The sequence below is a fragment of the Sinohyriopsis cumingii genome, chromosome 19, assembly GCF_028554795.1.
Source record: "Sinohyriopsis cumingii isolate HCF-2022 chromosome 19, ASM2855479v2, whole genome shotgun sequence".
NCBI lineage: Eukaryota > Metazoa > Mollusca > Bivalvia > Unionida > Unionidae > Sinohyriopsis > Sinohyriopsis cumingii.
In genome coordinates this window covers 24,357,898-24,374,338 of record NC_142979.1, presented here as the reverse complement: position 1 = coordinate 24,374,338, position 16,441 = coordinate 24,357,898, and the positions used below count along the sequence as shown (strand labels likewise).

The window sequence follows — 16,441 nt, the reverse complement described above, 5'->3', positions numbered from 1 at the left end:
AAACACGAACGACAAAAATAAAGTCACTAAATAAACTAACCCAATCGGAGAAACTCTCAGTTTCGGTTAGAGGCTTCGGTTTTTGACGTTATTACGTTTGTACTTTTTTTAAAATAATTTTTTTCGTATGAAGTTTTATTTTTCATAAATGGACTTTCAAGCAAAGTGGTCTGTTCACCCGCCCTGCTGCTTATATGCAAATGAACTTCTCAAAAATAATTTTATTTTCATCTAACAAAACCTGGTTTTGAGTGAAATGACAATATGAATTTATGCCATAACAGATTTCAAGAAGAAGAAATCTTCATTTAATTCATGTATATCTAAAACTACTCTAAATGTTGTACCAAGGGCAAGTTAAATAAACGCTGTTAAAGTACAAACATTAAAGGCCAAACAATTCGCACATGGTATATGATAGAACTGTCTGACGTGAAACTAGTGATATAATCTTGCTGGTAAAGAAATTAGTGTTTGCTTTGTGTTTATTTATTTGTTTGTTCTCCGTTCATAAGGGGACTGTCAGGTCTGAGATCTTTTACTCTATTCTGCTGGGAAAGTTAAAGTTATATGATTGCACGAATTATATTTTTAACCTCAGAAAAGCTTCAAATAAATAATTTAAAAATAAAAGATACCAAATAAGTATATTTGGGCCTGTCTTTGTATCCATAAAAGGAAATGTATGCATAATAAGGATGATTCACATTCCATATAAGGATGTCAAATTATAAAACCCAAAAGAGTCTCGAATCCGACCTATGATGAATCCTTCGTAATCCTAACAAATTGAGAGCACTTAGTGTTTACAAATTCGATTTATAATATTTTAAATATAGTAATGACCATATCTCTCGATCTGTTGACTGTATATAAGGATATTTCTCATACAGGACAGCTAACATGTATGTCTGATCCTTTAGGTGCCCGCACTACCCGGAAATCTCACCAAATCTCGTTCCTACCGCGCACACGCCGCCCGGCTCCATTGTAAATCACAAGTGGGTTTCTTTCGAACAAGTCAACATGGCTATGTCCGGTATTTCTCTTGATGATAATGTACTTACAAAATTTACAAAGATGAAGATTACCAAAAAAACAGATGGAGATGTACAGGGCGCTAAAAGTAAATGTTTAATGATGAAATTCGACAACACTGACAAACATGTTATCGAAGATTTGGCCCAGGATTGGGATAAGATGGATTTCGACACGCTGAAATCGAGTCTTCCAGACGACGACGTTAGATACTTCGTATATGATCTATCCTACACCACTGCAGGCGGAGTTGACAACGCTAAACTTATCTTGGTCATGTGGTAAGTTCATTAAGTGATTTTCCAACCCCACCCCTTTTCTTTTGTCTTCCCCACCCACTTGTCGCGCCGGCTCAGATAGTCGTTTTGGGGTTTTTAACTGAAGGAAATAATTATAGTTACTGAAATTGGCGCTGTGGATGCCAGAGTTGAAAATAGAATTTGGGAATTTAACTCCCTGGCATGGGACCGTTGCACGGATTTCAAGTATAGTTCTACATGTAAGACCTCGACGCTGATACTTATGTTTTGGGCGTCAGGGTCTTACTGCCTAACTAACGGCGCTCTGTAGCGTGTTTTGATGTCTACTAATATTGTAACGAAAGTAAAATTTCAGGAATATCTCACTCAACTGGCAACTAACATAACGGCGCTTTTCTACAAAGTAAACTCGTTATGTTTTTTAGTCAGATTTTACTTTGATGTCTTCTCTCTTTAAAAAACAAATACTCACAAATGAAATGGACCTGTTTCCAAGTTTTATTGGCCTACATTTCAGTTGGCTGGAAACCAATGAAAGCCAGAAATGACAAAATCGGGTTAAGTTGAAATAGTATTCTTTAATGAAACGAATACAAAATATATTATGCCTATTGGTACTGTAACCAATGTTTCGTCTTGTTCAAGAAACATATCCTCCACATGAACATACTTTGGCATACCTCGACTGCCGTCGCATTTCAACAAATTCGAATGTATGTCAACAAAACATGAAAATGCATCCATTTGCTAGTGTCAGATTTTGATTCCACCAGGATAAAAACAGCACAGTAAGTATATTAATTACATATCAATTTGTGGAAGAGTGTTGATTTTGGCTGCCAAGTGTGTGAGATACTCCTAAAACTTTGATTACTCATTCCGATGTCAACCGACATCCGAACATGCTATACAAACTCATAGTAAGACATCACTAGAATAAAAAAAAAACGTGCTGTTTCTTACATTGTAGGGCTAGTTTCAAATATGGAAGATTTATTACATCTGGTTGTTTTAGATTCTCATTCGGCAGACGTGATTTTATTGTTTATAATTTATGGCACAGCAATGGTTTATTAAGTGCTGAGGCAGTTATAGTAAAGCAAATCGACCAAGGACATGCTGCTGCAGATCTTGACTGCCCGTCTTGATGAACTGACAGTGACCACAGTATTGTTGCTTACAATGTACCTGCCATACATGCACTATATCATAACGACGGGGGCGCGGGGCACATTCCTTTCTTGCACAACTTAACGAATAAACGATCAGCTGATGTTTCATGCTACATTTTCAGAGTGTAATAAATTTGGCACCGATGTTTAGCTCATATTCAACTTTGTATGCATATCCAAAAGTTTGTTTTACTATCATACCTTTAAGGAATGCCAGACCATTTTCCAACGCTACTGCCATACATGGCCATTGTCGTGCTGAATGGAATACTGCCTACTCATTAGCCAACTGAAAATAAGTTATAAATAAATGCAGGATATCATTTTCATTTAACCAGTGAGAGGACCATATTCCATTCAGCAGGATTTCACTTCATTGGGAGATTCAGAAGTATGGCTGTAGAGCATCAGTGTGTGCCAAATGATTTCATTCCCTTTCAGATTTCTGAAAACTGCATTGCCATTTGCTAAATAAAGATAACCAGAACATGACCTCAAAACGGTTGCAGTCATATCTTCACATAGGATGGTGGAGATATGATTTTAATCACATTGTCACCATAGCAACCCTGGGCTGACCCTTTGGTTGGATTCAAACACCAACATAGCTTCAGAGTTATAGCCTCCAAGTGGTTGAGGCTGCAGTTTGATCCTATACCTTACAATGAAGCAAAGAAAACTTTTGTTAACGACAAAAAGATGACTTTGGTTAAAATCTATTAACACATTAACCCCTGGCAACAAGTTAATGTGGCAGGAGGTAGTAGCCTACTGCCAAGCTCTGTAGCATCATGGTCATGCATGATACGCTAAATTGGGTGGTATTATATAAAGGTAGACATGTAGCTCTACAATGATACCAAATAATCTGGAATTTCTAATGCACTACAAAATGCAGGGAAAAACCTCAGTTTTTGGGATTGATTTTTTGTTTTCTGTCCATAATTAGCCTGTGGTCAGAATCCGATTTTGTGTCCGGATTGTGTACTTTTTGGTCTCAGATCTAAGGCAAACCGGTATGATCTGCAAACAGACAGATGAACCTTTGCAAAAAATAGAGTAAGATGGGCATTTGGAATAAAGAGTGGTCTTGATACAAACATAACGGATACATTTAGCAAACAAAAAACAAAAAACCCACAAAGAACTCCAACTTTTACCGTTCTGTTCATGCGCGAGTTAAATAGCCAATGAAAAATGATGTTTCTCACACAACTAGGCAGTATGATATTGAAAGATCACCTGGGATTTGGTGTTTTCGGATGCATTCAGAAATAGCTTTCAAAATGCGTTTCCTATTCGAATTTCAGATGAAAACAACAAAAACCTCCAGGGCCTAATGTGTAATGTAGAATTAAGTTTTTCAGGAAGTTTGGCTGATGATAAAGTTATTAAGCCTATATCAAGTAAATTATTTTGGTATGTTCACACCCCAAAATAGTTGGTCCACAGACACAACGAAATTCTAGCATTACTTAGTTCACCAAATAAGGTTTGCTACATCATATTTGGATCTTCTCTCTGATATACAATGTGTGTCATATTTTTACTATATGTTTACATTTCCAAATAAGGCAGCAATATCCTTATATGGCACACTATTAAATGAGGCTATAAGTGGAAGTAGTTACCAGTTGAAGTAATAATGGCAGACAGTTGTAAAGAAAATACAGATTAAAGAAGGTAAACCATATTTTTTATGTATTTCTATAATGATGTCTAGTAATTCTGGTATTGTACAAGAGGACTATTTAATTTCTCTAAGTATAGGTAAGGAAAATGTTGAAAAAAATTGTTTTGGGTGTGAATCACATCTGACTAATTTGTTGATATCTATCAATGCTCAAGGAAACTATTTTTAAGCTCCGACCCCTGGCTAGTGACCTTTTTTTTTTCCAATACCAACCTCCCTATCTCATATCTCCCAATTTTTCGCAGGGAACTAACGAATATTACATTATGTCTGTTAATTTTCATTTCTCAGAAGAAAAACCCTGTACATAAATAGATAAATCATATGCAATCCACAGATGCTTTATTTTTTTCTATCACTTGTGAATACTGTTGTGGCAAGATAACACACAACAAATTTTTTTCTTCTTTGGTAAATATGCTAAAGAAGAAACATTCACGTAAATTTCAGATATTTAAAACCTGAACAATAGTACTACACCTCTTCCTCGATAACTGACGCAAAATGGGGTCCACAAACAAACTGCACTATAAGCGAGGCATGAGTTACCGAGGGACCTCTAAAAATTGAAGGGAAAAAATTGCTTTGGCATCGAGAAAACCATGGGGGGGGGCGTCGTTAGGGAACTGGGCTGTTTATTGATTGAATCCTCATTTTACAACTAGTTTAAACAACCATCATGTGTATGCGAAAAAAATGTGTATTACGTCACTGCATTTTTATTTCTTGATTTGTCTGGTTCTGACAGTGGTGTTTAACTCATTCAGCCCCAGCACTGTTTTCAGTATCTCTGCTGATGTGCCTCAGAAGCACAAAGCTGTGTCTAGCTGCTTGTGCCCCATTGTTTTTACCTGTTTGAAAACATCGTGCACATGCATTCACTCTTGCCTTAATTTCTCTTCTTATATCCAAACAAAATCCACGAAATTTTCACCATTTATTTCCAATGAATTTGTCGACACATTGATGTAATTTTTTTCCCTATTTGTCGAAGTCTTTCACAACTTATTTATACAGTATTTACATACATACTTATGTGCAACGTTTATCTGCAAGAACTCCATCATCATCGCAGTCAGCATCATCATCTTTGGACGATTCAATCTCGGAAACTTCTATGTCCAAATCTAAATCTCAAAATATTCAACTGCTGAACATATCTTTCCTCAGCTTGCTCAATAATTTCAAGATCAGACCCAAGAAACTCCACATTTTTGCTCTCATCAAAAATCACTCTTCCATCCGCCATCATTTACGATTTTTCATGAACAGAACACGTGTAGTTAAACTGCTCTCAAACTTTAGCCTTTTGCTTCTGAACAATTCAAATTTCCACAAATGAAAGTAAAATCTTTTCTGATTGGTTTAATAGTTGTTTAGTTCTTCAAATAAACCATTTCTAACCAATCAGATACGTTGTATCTAACACACATTCATCACGCCTGGAGACGGGATCGGCCATTGAATGCAGTAAACAATTCACGACTACAGGCGGGATCAGCCAATGAATGCAGAAACCGGATCACACCTACAGACTTGATCGGTGCCGAATGAGTTCATATTATCCTGCCAAATTGGGAGTCCACATAGTGGGTGAACTAGACCAACTGTTGATACACCACCAAACAAGATTCCTCATTTTCAAAAACACGCAACATTTATTTCGTGAGTCATCTACGTCGAAACTCAATTTTGTATTGTTCAATTAGTACAATATTGATGTCGTGATTCATTGGAAGTAATAATGAAACTTCTTACCATCCTTGAGAATATCTATAAGTGCCAGTTCAAGAATTCTCTGAAACTCGCTTGCTCACAATGGTCCGTATATGTGAAATCAAGCTCTTTATTTTACAAAGTATTCATTTCGCTTGGATACCTTGTTATCTTTGATCAGTTATGAAAGAGTCGCTTAATTTAAGGTAGTTTATGTTACATACACGATAACATTTATAAGTGTTTGATTGATCAGATGAAGTCAGTTCACCCGACATATGACCAGGGCCGCTAGATTTTAAGTTTGTAGGATTTTCGTGCCTTTAAACTTTTCCTTTATTCCACCTCCTTTATTTGATTCGAAAGACATAAATAACGTAGTAATACAAAGGAAGCCAGCTTTTAATTTAGTGCAACAATACAACAAATATTTCTGGAAGTCAGTTATCAAAACACGGTCTGCATTTAATTAGGTTCTCAGAGACACGCTCGCAGACATAGCTGTTACAGTAGGTTGGCGCATTTTACGTTTAATTACAAGAGGACACATTGCATTTATGATGATTACACTTCAAAGGAGCTAAGAGATAGAACTGGATCACAAATTTCGATTGATAGAACATTTATTTAGTACAGATCAAATTGTATGGTATTTTCTGGTTTAAAAATGGGAGCCACACCTGACCCTGCAGTATAAGCAGGTTCGTGAGTTACTGAGGGAGTGGTGTGTATATATATATATATATATATATATATATATATATATATATATATATATATATATATATATATGTAAAAATAATATTGTCACCAGTTAGTTTCAATCCCATGAATGATCACTGTGAATGCTGTTATTTTCTCTGCAAATAGAATCGCAGCTCCATTTCCACCAAAGAAACTCAGCCAGTTACCACATGGTATTCCTCTACCATATATGTAAACTTTAATTACCATGATTAAATTGAAAGAAGGAATAGAACAAAATATACCATGAAGTATATGTGTCCCAAAAGAACTAATTCAGAGTAAATATTTTTTTTAGTAAACAGTGCAACATTTATAGTAACTTGTGACTGTAGGTTTGAACTGTTAAAATAAAGTCCTATGCATCGTAAGTTACAACAAAATAGGGTATCATTTGTTTGCCAATCAATTGCCTGTGCTAATATACACACACTGTAGAACATGGATTCTTTGAAGTGTGCCCGAAGGGCAGTCCTTTTCACAAGATAAATGCAGTGATAAGGATTAACTGTTAATTAGTCACTGGCTTTATTGTTTGTTGTTGTTATAGGGTTTAACGCCATTTTTCAGCACACAATAGGCTATACATGGCGGCCAGTATTAATGGTGGAGGAAGAACCTGGGAAAACCCCGGAAAGAACCTCCGACCCACTAGAAGCTACTGGCAAGTTTTTTCACATACCCACATTAGCCGAATCTGAGACTTGAACCCACGCAGATAGAGGTGAAATGGCAGTGATCCGTAATGGAAAGCGCTTTAGACCACTTGGCCACTCAGGGCCCCGTCTTTATTGTTTGTGTACTTAAGTTAAACCTGTAGATATTTATGCAGTTTAGCACAGGGGGCTTGTCCTGGAGGAAAATACGGCTTGTCACAGGAAGAAATGGCGCGTCCCATGGGTAGTCGCACATTGGGGCAACGGGGTGGGAGCATTAGTTGCCTTACCCAATTTCACTCTTTAAACATGTTTTGGCCTTCATCCATAAAATTTCATGGCTGACCACTATGTCCCCCACCCCCAAAGTATCTGCAGGCACCTCTGCTTTAAGACTTTCACCCTTAATGGACCTGGAAGATCGCACAAAAACCTCCCTATTGCAGGTCCAAATCTCCTTATTTTATTTCCCTACTTGGTGTTTGAAAAGCTGACAAGTATGTTGGACTCCATTTTCCATATGCCAAAAATATCCACTTTTTTAATATTGTCACATAACTTTGCTATATTGTCACATAACATTGCTATAGCTACAGTTGGAATATAAATTTAATAAAAAATGAATTACACTTGAACACTATTACAAAAACTGAAATGTTCATGCTTTGCATTCTATATATGCAGTAAAATCCAGCTTCAAAGAAACATTTCCACTGTTCACAAACTTTTCAAAAATATAATACATAGCGGCTTAAACATTCTCATTCAAGGCAGTAATGTGTAATAACTTTTGTTCTTCTACATGCATCTATCACCTTTTTTATGTACCTATTCTGTGTTTTTCTACTTCCTGGTCCTACCTATGCAAATTAGCACAGTGGGTTCACCCACTTTAGCCTTGAGCACATCTCGCTAGCTATTGTAAGCCAGTTAATGTGTAACTTTGATTCAATACTGAACCTCTTTTCCCTTAATTGCTGCTATTTAACCCTTTCAACACAACAGACCGGTATTCCGGTCTCACATACCTGTCTTGTTATGGCGATAAATTCTCTGGTTGGTCAATGCTTGGGATTCCTCTGTAGTAAATATTTATATCATTGATTCATTTGGATACATTCAGACTTTAAGGTGTGGTCTTTACAAGGGGTTTTCTGATCTATAAATGGAAATATTCGAAGTCACCTAAGTACGTCCAAAGTGGCAGACTCCTCTGATAATGAATTGGAATTATCTGAGGACTAAATTGAAAATATCATCAATTTTGATAATGTAAAGATAAATCAAGAAGATGGGGAACGTATACAACAAGAAAGGTGTGATAGTGTTGATGATGATGATGAATTTGAAGGTTTTGAATTCGCCGAAGTGTACAAGACCTCTAAATTGTGCCAGTGGACAAAATCTCAGTCGGAATGTAATGTTCACACATTTTCCGAATATGTAGGTCCAGCATGAGTATTTGATGGATCAGGAGCACCTCTTGAATATTTTCAGCTATTTTATAGCGACTGTGTTTTCAGAAATGGCAAGATTTACAAATTCCAGTGCACACAAGAAGCGAGAGACTGACCCTAATCAATACAAAGGTGTTTGGACTGATGTCATGTTATCAGAAATAAAGGCATTTTATGGCCTGTTTATATAGATAGAAGTTATGAAATTTGACAGAGATGAACTGTATTGGTATAAAAGTGAGAAATTCTGGCTTCTTGGGTTTAATTAATCTGGTTCACTGTCAAAACCCGTTTTATTTCTTATTTTCATTGAAATGAACATAATGCACTGCCTATGCATGTTATCCTTTGATGATAAAAGCATACAAACTTGTGGTGTTTCAAAACTTTAACAATAGTATGTTAATAAGGATTCTAAATTCAGATCAAGATACAGAATATCGATTTTTGTTTGAGGTTCATATCCCCTAATCTCGCGAGTTCTCACAATTTCCCTCGAGCTTCGTAAGATGTCTAGATGCTTAACTTCAATTCTTGTTGCACTAGAAAGTTATCTGCACATTCAAACAGCATGCACTAAGGATCTTTTGTGAAAGAAGCAGAAAGCAAAAGAGTAACTGTGGATATAACTTTAATAATACATGCAGAAAATAATTCCCTTGACTGGAATACGGCACATCTATTAGGATTACCAGTGTGGCTTCTGATCACGTGACTGCAAAGACTGCAAAAGTGAACAATCCTTTAGTGCCAGGGTTTAAGAATTTTAAAAAATCTGCCCTCGTTTTTGGTCTCGGGGTCTAAGGCAAACCGGTATGAACTGCAAACAGACAGATGAGCCTTTGCAAAAAGTAGGATATGATGGGAATTTGGAATAAAGAGTGGTCTCCATACAAAAATAATGGCTCCGTTTAACAAAAAAAAAAAACAAGTCCAACTTTTACCCTTCTGCTCATGCGCGAGTCAAATAGCCAACGAAAAACGATGTTTCTAACACAACTAGGCAGTATGTTATTGAAAGATGACCGGGGATTCTGTGTTTTCGAGTCTGTTCAGAAATAGCTTTCAAAATGTGTTTCCTACTCGATTTTCAGGCAAAAACGGCAAAAACCTCCAGGGGTTAATGTGTTAAACAGTCCATTTTGATGACGTCACAAAATTTGAATATTCCTTGCATATTTAATCACTTGTGCATTGACATTGCACATAAATTACAAATTTAGTAATTCCCAGACGAATTATATAAAAAAAAATTCTTGTTGAGACATTAACCCCTAGCGATGACTTTACGGGGCAGGAGGTAGTAGCCTATTGCCAAGCTCTATAGCATCATGGTCATGTATAATACACTAAAGTGGATGGTATTATAGAAAGGTAGACACGTGGCTCTACCATGATACCAAATAATCTGGAATATCTAGTTGCACTACAAAATACAGATAGAAAAACCTCATTTTTTGGACCCGACTGTTTTTAATGCAAAATTCGCCCGTGGTCGGAATCCCATTTTGTGTCCGGATTTGAGACTTTTTGGTCTCAGATCTAAGGCAAACCAGTATGAACTGCAAACAGACAGATGAGCCTTTGCAAAAAGTAGGATAAGATGGGCATTTGGAATAAAGAGTGGTCTCCAAACAAAAATAATATCTCTGTTTAGCAAAAAAAAAACACAAGTCTAACTTTTACCCTTCTGCTAATGCGCTAGTCAAATACCCAACGAAAAACGATGTTTATAACACAACTAGGCAGTATGTTATTGAAAGAAGACCGGGGATTCGGTGTTTTCGAGTCTATTCAGAAATAGCTTTCAAAATGTGTTTCCTACTCGATTTTCAGGCAAAAATGGCAAAAACCTCCAGGGGTTAATGTATTAAGCACTGAAGGATCTTGTACTGCAAAACATTATAGCACTTTAAGGGTTAAAGAATAAAACGGCAAATGGCTCATAATTGTTTATTACTGAAGATTAAGGTAACTTGTATAGGGCAAGTATTGTTTTGTGTCAATTTGTCATATCTTGTATTGATATGGGTATCAATTTGGAAAAAATTATTGATAATGTCCATATCATTTCTCTCCAACTTCTTGTGATGTCCAGCTGGCCTAAAAGAAAATAGTGCCAATCTTGTATCCAATAAGACCAGTGCCAGTTGAATAACTAATATGGCAGTCACAGCTGCCATTTTGTAGTTCTTGTCAATAGTCTACCCTGAATGGATGGTCATATTATCATGAGGTTTTCCTAAACAACTTCTTACAATGTTTTGTTAGTTCTGGTTCTAGCTGAATCAGATTAATGTTTAATTAAAATAACTGACCTAGTTTAGTGCATTATGAAATTGTGGTACTTCGTCTGATTCTGCAATTACCAGTTTACATAATATAGTGCTGAAAAGTAAATATGTATTGCAGAAAGGAATACATTTGTGACTCCAGCATCAATTGTATTCATAAATGTTTAAATAAATATGCAGGTAAAGGTATTTGCAATTTTGTTTTCAGTAAACGACTCCATTTTCTTTTTTCTGGATTGAGCACTATATAGAATTTGGTAGAATCTGTGTTCACTCACATCCATAAAAAGAATAGATGAACTTGAAGCAATTGGACTGAAGGTATTAATGAAAATTGTATATTACCATTTTTTACTCATTCATAGATTTCTCTTTTTTAACTTTCAGGTGTCCGGAATCTGCCAAGGTCAAGAGGAAAATGCTTGGATCATCGACATTTGAGAATGTAAAGAAAAAGTTGGATGGAGTAGGAGTCATCATCCAAGCAAATGATCTGTCAGATTTAGACACAGATTCAATCCAGAAGAAGTTGATGAAGGCATGAAAGAGTCCATTTCCTCCCTAGCAGCTCATCCTTGGAAGGTTCTTCGCTGTCAGAACTCCGGAGTCACTCAAGTCTAGATGATCAGATAAACTGGTGTTAGGATTAAAAAAATAATTTAGCTGCTTTTGACTTTATTTTTCTATTGCAATTACTGGAAAATATTACTAATGTACAATAACTTTAAAATATTTGTGAGGAGTACCTTGTAGACAGACCTACCTTCAGCCATTTTTTTAGAACAACTTTTTTTATATAGCTGCATTAAGAAAGAATCGATTTCAGATCAGAGGTGTGTTTTGTATATCCCATTTGTTCTTTTTGTACTTACTATGATTAAAAGTTCTTTTTTTTACCATGACTAATTGTTTTTGATGGAGCATGTAAGAATTCTAGATTTTCATATGCAAATGAGTTGATGAGTTAAAATAGCAACTGCTCTGCTGAAGAACACTCCTAATATGCACCAATTATGAGCCTTCCTTGTAAAAATCCTATGAAATATTGGAACACCTAAAAGTATGCACCCATTGTGAAAGCAAACACGTATATATAACTTTGCTGCAACATTGAAGTGCTACACACCCATCAGGCTGAGTTGTTATAATTCACATATACTGGTATAAGATGAAGGTCATTTTGCTATTGAACCAAAATGCTCTTTCGCAAAGAGAGAAAATGTCCAACAAGCTATTCATATACAGTCTTGAATGGTATTTTTCTGCTGTGCATTTTTTTACCATGACAGCTTTAACAACAGTAAAAAGTGTGCCAAGAGAAAAACTTTTTTTAATGCATCCCATTCACTTGAAACTGGATTTTGTTTTCTTTCTGAACCCCGAAAAGTTTGGATTTTTCTTTTGAACTTAAAGACAATTAGTTGTAATTTGATTATATTTGTATTAGGTTAGAACTAAATAATGGCAATTCTTGATGAAAAACTCATGAAACCTTGGCTTTGTTAGTTGATTTAAGTTTAATAATATGTAGGTTTTCTACGATCACGCCGTATAGATTCCTTAGTTAGGTCCAACTAACAATATAGACCATAATCTGCCATTGCATAATGCACTAGTATGTCATGAGCCATGTTTTATGTTCTGCTGATTAATCCAAACAAATTACATAGCACAAAGCCATTTGTGGCATGATTTTATGTGAAATAAGGTTTTTCACTGTTTGATTTACATTAAATTGAGGCATTTGTGTAATTCAGATTATATATGTTTAAACATCACATGCAGTTTTAGTTCAAAAAGATTTTGTTAAAACCTCTTTTCTATTCAAATTAATAACACGTGAAAGTGTATTTCTTTTTGTCTTATATCAAAGCAAGAGAAGCCTGGCCAATGCCTGCTGTTGATAATGGTACTACTTTGTCTTTGTGCCATGTTATATATTGCCACTCTCAGGATTGAAATTTGTACTTTGTGAAAAGTGCTATTTATAAAATCAATTATTGTAGATGAAAGCCGTTAATTTTTATTGGTATCTGTAATGTTGATGCTTGTAAGGGTCTCCAAAGCTGTCATTTTTTTGCTAGACTGCTGTTGAGAATATTCAGCCATCATGACTGAGGTAGAAAATGAGCGTCTTCATAGGTTAATAATTAGATGTCTGAATTGTGTATCCAGTCAGTGTAATATGTTACAATATTATGTATATTGGGATCTGTTAATCATTCAGTGTTTTTATTTGATATATTGGACCATGTGTATACAATATGTTGTGTATTTAAATTTGACTACTAAGATATACATTTTGTGTAACAATAATTTGATTTTCCTTTAATAAAATCATTGATTTATTCAAAGATAATACTTGACTGGTATCAGATGGAACAACACAAAATCAAATAACTGCTTTTTAATGAAATTTGATAGTACTTTTTTGTATTTTGTGGGATTTTTTCTTCTTCACATATCACACAATATTGAAATGTGAATGGAAGATCCAATTAATCAGTTTGCTTAGGGTTTCAAATAAAGTACTTACGAAGAAAAAAATCTAAAACGTCAATTTTGATTGCCCTACTGTGGTAAGAAAATGGGAGGTCACAACCTTCAGCTTTACAGGTTCGTTAAAGGTTTGAAATTTTTGCAGGTTTGAAATAAGCCAGTGACAGGTTAATTTCACATATCATTTAATCAGTGGTATAATTATGGTTATCTTGTGGAAGTTAGTTTGGCTTTTGTTATACTGAATAAACGTTTTGTTTGTTATGGAAAGTAATTTTCAGAAAGTTCCTTCCTTTTGTGAAGTGTATTTATTTCAAGGTCACTGAAGAAGTCATATCAGATATGGTTTCAATGTGACATCATGAATTATTTAACCTAACAAATGGGACCAAATTTTTCTTCATAAAAATGTACAACATGCTGCATTAGTGTGTTGACTGTAAGATTAAATATTCATTAAAAAATAGTTTTGGTTTAAAGTTTTTGTTTACATCTTTTTCTTACCTACCTTTAATTACAGCAAGAAATGGGTATCATTGAAATTCCTTTTCGGCCAGATTGCAAAGCTGATTTCAGATCAATTGTTTGTCTGGTGTTAACAGTGTGCTTTGGGTTCGCCTTCAGATAATTTTTGTATTCTGAGTATAATGTGTAATAAGTATAATTTGTAACTGTTGCCATGTTCATTAATTTTTTGTCCATGAACCTGTTTTCACATTGCATTCAAGATATTTCATCCAAACTTGGTACATATTAAGCATGTTGCAGTGCATTTTTAGTATTCATCAATCTTTTATGGTACTGAGCTGGACCATGCCAGTCATAATAGGTTGGTTGGTATGATATCTTGGGATAACTCTTGTTGCTATTGTAATGTCACATGGCTTGGTATGAGCTTATTTCAAGAAGAATACTACAACCATCAATGACAAAAATTGGGTCACCATCACCTATATTTGTTTACAATCTGGACATACAACCATTGGAAGTTTTCATGTTGATATTCATTGAAAGAAGCAGTGTACAAATATATGACTCTGTGAAAAATATTCATACAGTAAACCTGCAGTGGACTAGCATCTCTTTCAAGGAAAGTTTTGTGCTCAGAAACTAGAGTAAGATTCAGTTGATATCCATCCAGTTTTTGGTCTAAATATTTAAAATAATAGGCTCCTCATATCAGGGATAGTGCCTATCCATCATGTTCTGTCATACCCTGCATTTTGCTAGTATTAGCTCTACTGGCAACGTGTGGGATGTCTTGTTGGCGCAAGTTTTTTAGTACTGCTCCTGAACTACTTGGAGGACTGCCATGAAACTTTGCACATACGTACATCCTGTGGTGTAGTTTATCCTAAGTTATGTATAAATGTCACACTGTCCATCTCGAAAATCTTGTTATTGCCTCTTCTGAATAGATGGCCATATCAACATTAGGCTTCATGAAAAGGCTTACAATGTCTAGTTGGCCCGAAATGAAAATGATGCGGATCTGATAATTAAAAATTGTATCGTTACTCCAGAATGGAAAGCCACATCAGCATATTGTTTTCTAAATGAGATAACTCGTGATGCCATGTTGGTCCTGAATGAAAATGTTTCCACTTGGGCATCCAGTGTGGCACCACAGCAACCATTTTGATAATCTTGCCATTGTTACTCGACATGAATAGATGGTCACATCAGTATCAGGGTTCACACAAGTGAACAAATTCAAAGACAGAACCCAGATTCTAAAGCAGTAACAAAGAATCGTGATATAAACTAAAATGTCTAAAAAGATAAGTACGGTAAAATGAATACAAAATAACTGTCCTTGAAAGCAAGCAGTATTTGACATTACTTCAGAACTGACATGGTGTAAAATAATACTAGCATCACAGATCCCTCCTTATCAGGTCATGAAGGTATAAAAGAAAAAGAGGGGGTTGGAAAAAGAAACAACTTATAGGGAAAGTAGCTCTTGGTCACATTTTGAATACCAATCTATTCTATATTCCATCACGCTGTGTTTTGTAAAAGCAACAAGAATCCCATTTATAGTGATGGCTCATGATTGATCAGTCACTTTCTTTTACTTGCTGGCCCTTTTGAAAACGGCTGATGAACACATACACCCACAAGGCTCGAATTTAACACAAATTTCTTTGTAGCCAGAAGGACTAGTATATTGAGAAATTTACTAGTCCTGCCAAATCTTTACTAGTCCTGTTCACAAAACAATGTCACACAGCTTTCATGTACGTTTACCAATTCAATTTTAAAATTTGAACAACCCACAACAAAACTGGATGTTTTCTGTGTGCTTTTTTTTTTGTGAATTGCGTACACCAGTTACACACATAATGTTCCTTTCCTCGTCATAATTCAGCCATTCCCCGTCTTTTGTCCATTTCTAATGAAATTTTATATTACGCTTTTCCCAATCGTAAGAATTATTTCTCATCATTCTCATTCAACTTTTGCTTTTTTCCCAGTGGCTGAACACCTATCAAATGCCACATTTTGCCTGTCTTATAAGGAGGGAATTGTGCCTTGTTTTGAAATACGAGATGTTATAGTATAGCTGACGCAAATTATTTTAAGCAAGAAAAGGAATGGCACAATGTCCTTTATATAAGAAAGTCAGAGCAAGAAACATGTTTCTTTGCCCCCTCCCACAATTAAATGGCCTCTCCCTAACACAAACTTAACTTCAGTGGATGTTTTGCATGCTCAAAGCAGTGGCTATTGTAAACACGGTTATAAAATATTAGCATCAGAAGATGGTGTTAGTTTCAGCTTGGAAAAGGTGTGTTCCCATCAAACGAAGCCATCTGACACTCAGCATGTTGTATTTAACAGCTCCAATTACGGTATAAGCCGTAAGTTTGGTAATTGTTCCTAATTGATAAAACCTCAATGTATTGTTG

The 16,441-nt window shown here is 35.5% G+C and overlaps 1 protein-coding gene across 1 annotated transcript; it reads left to right on the top strand.

The window, feature by feature from the left end:
• Window positions 1–951: 951 nt before the first annotated feature.
• Window positions 952–14,008, top strand: LOC149775296 (uncharacterized). The gene is made up of 2 exons (XM_089943340.1): window positions 952–1,319; window positions 11,418–14,008. Exons 1-2 carry the CDS (start codon window positions 1,027–1,029, stop codon window positions 11,572–11,574), a joined length of 450 nt encoding a protein of 149 aa, XP_089799466.1. The 5' UTR covers window positions 952–1,026; the 3' UTR covers window positions 11,575–14,008.
• The last annotated feature ends 2,433 nt before the right edge of the window (window positions 14,009–16,441 follow it).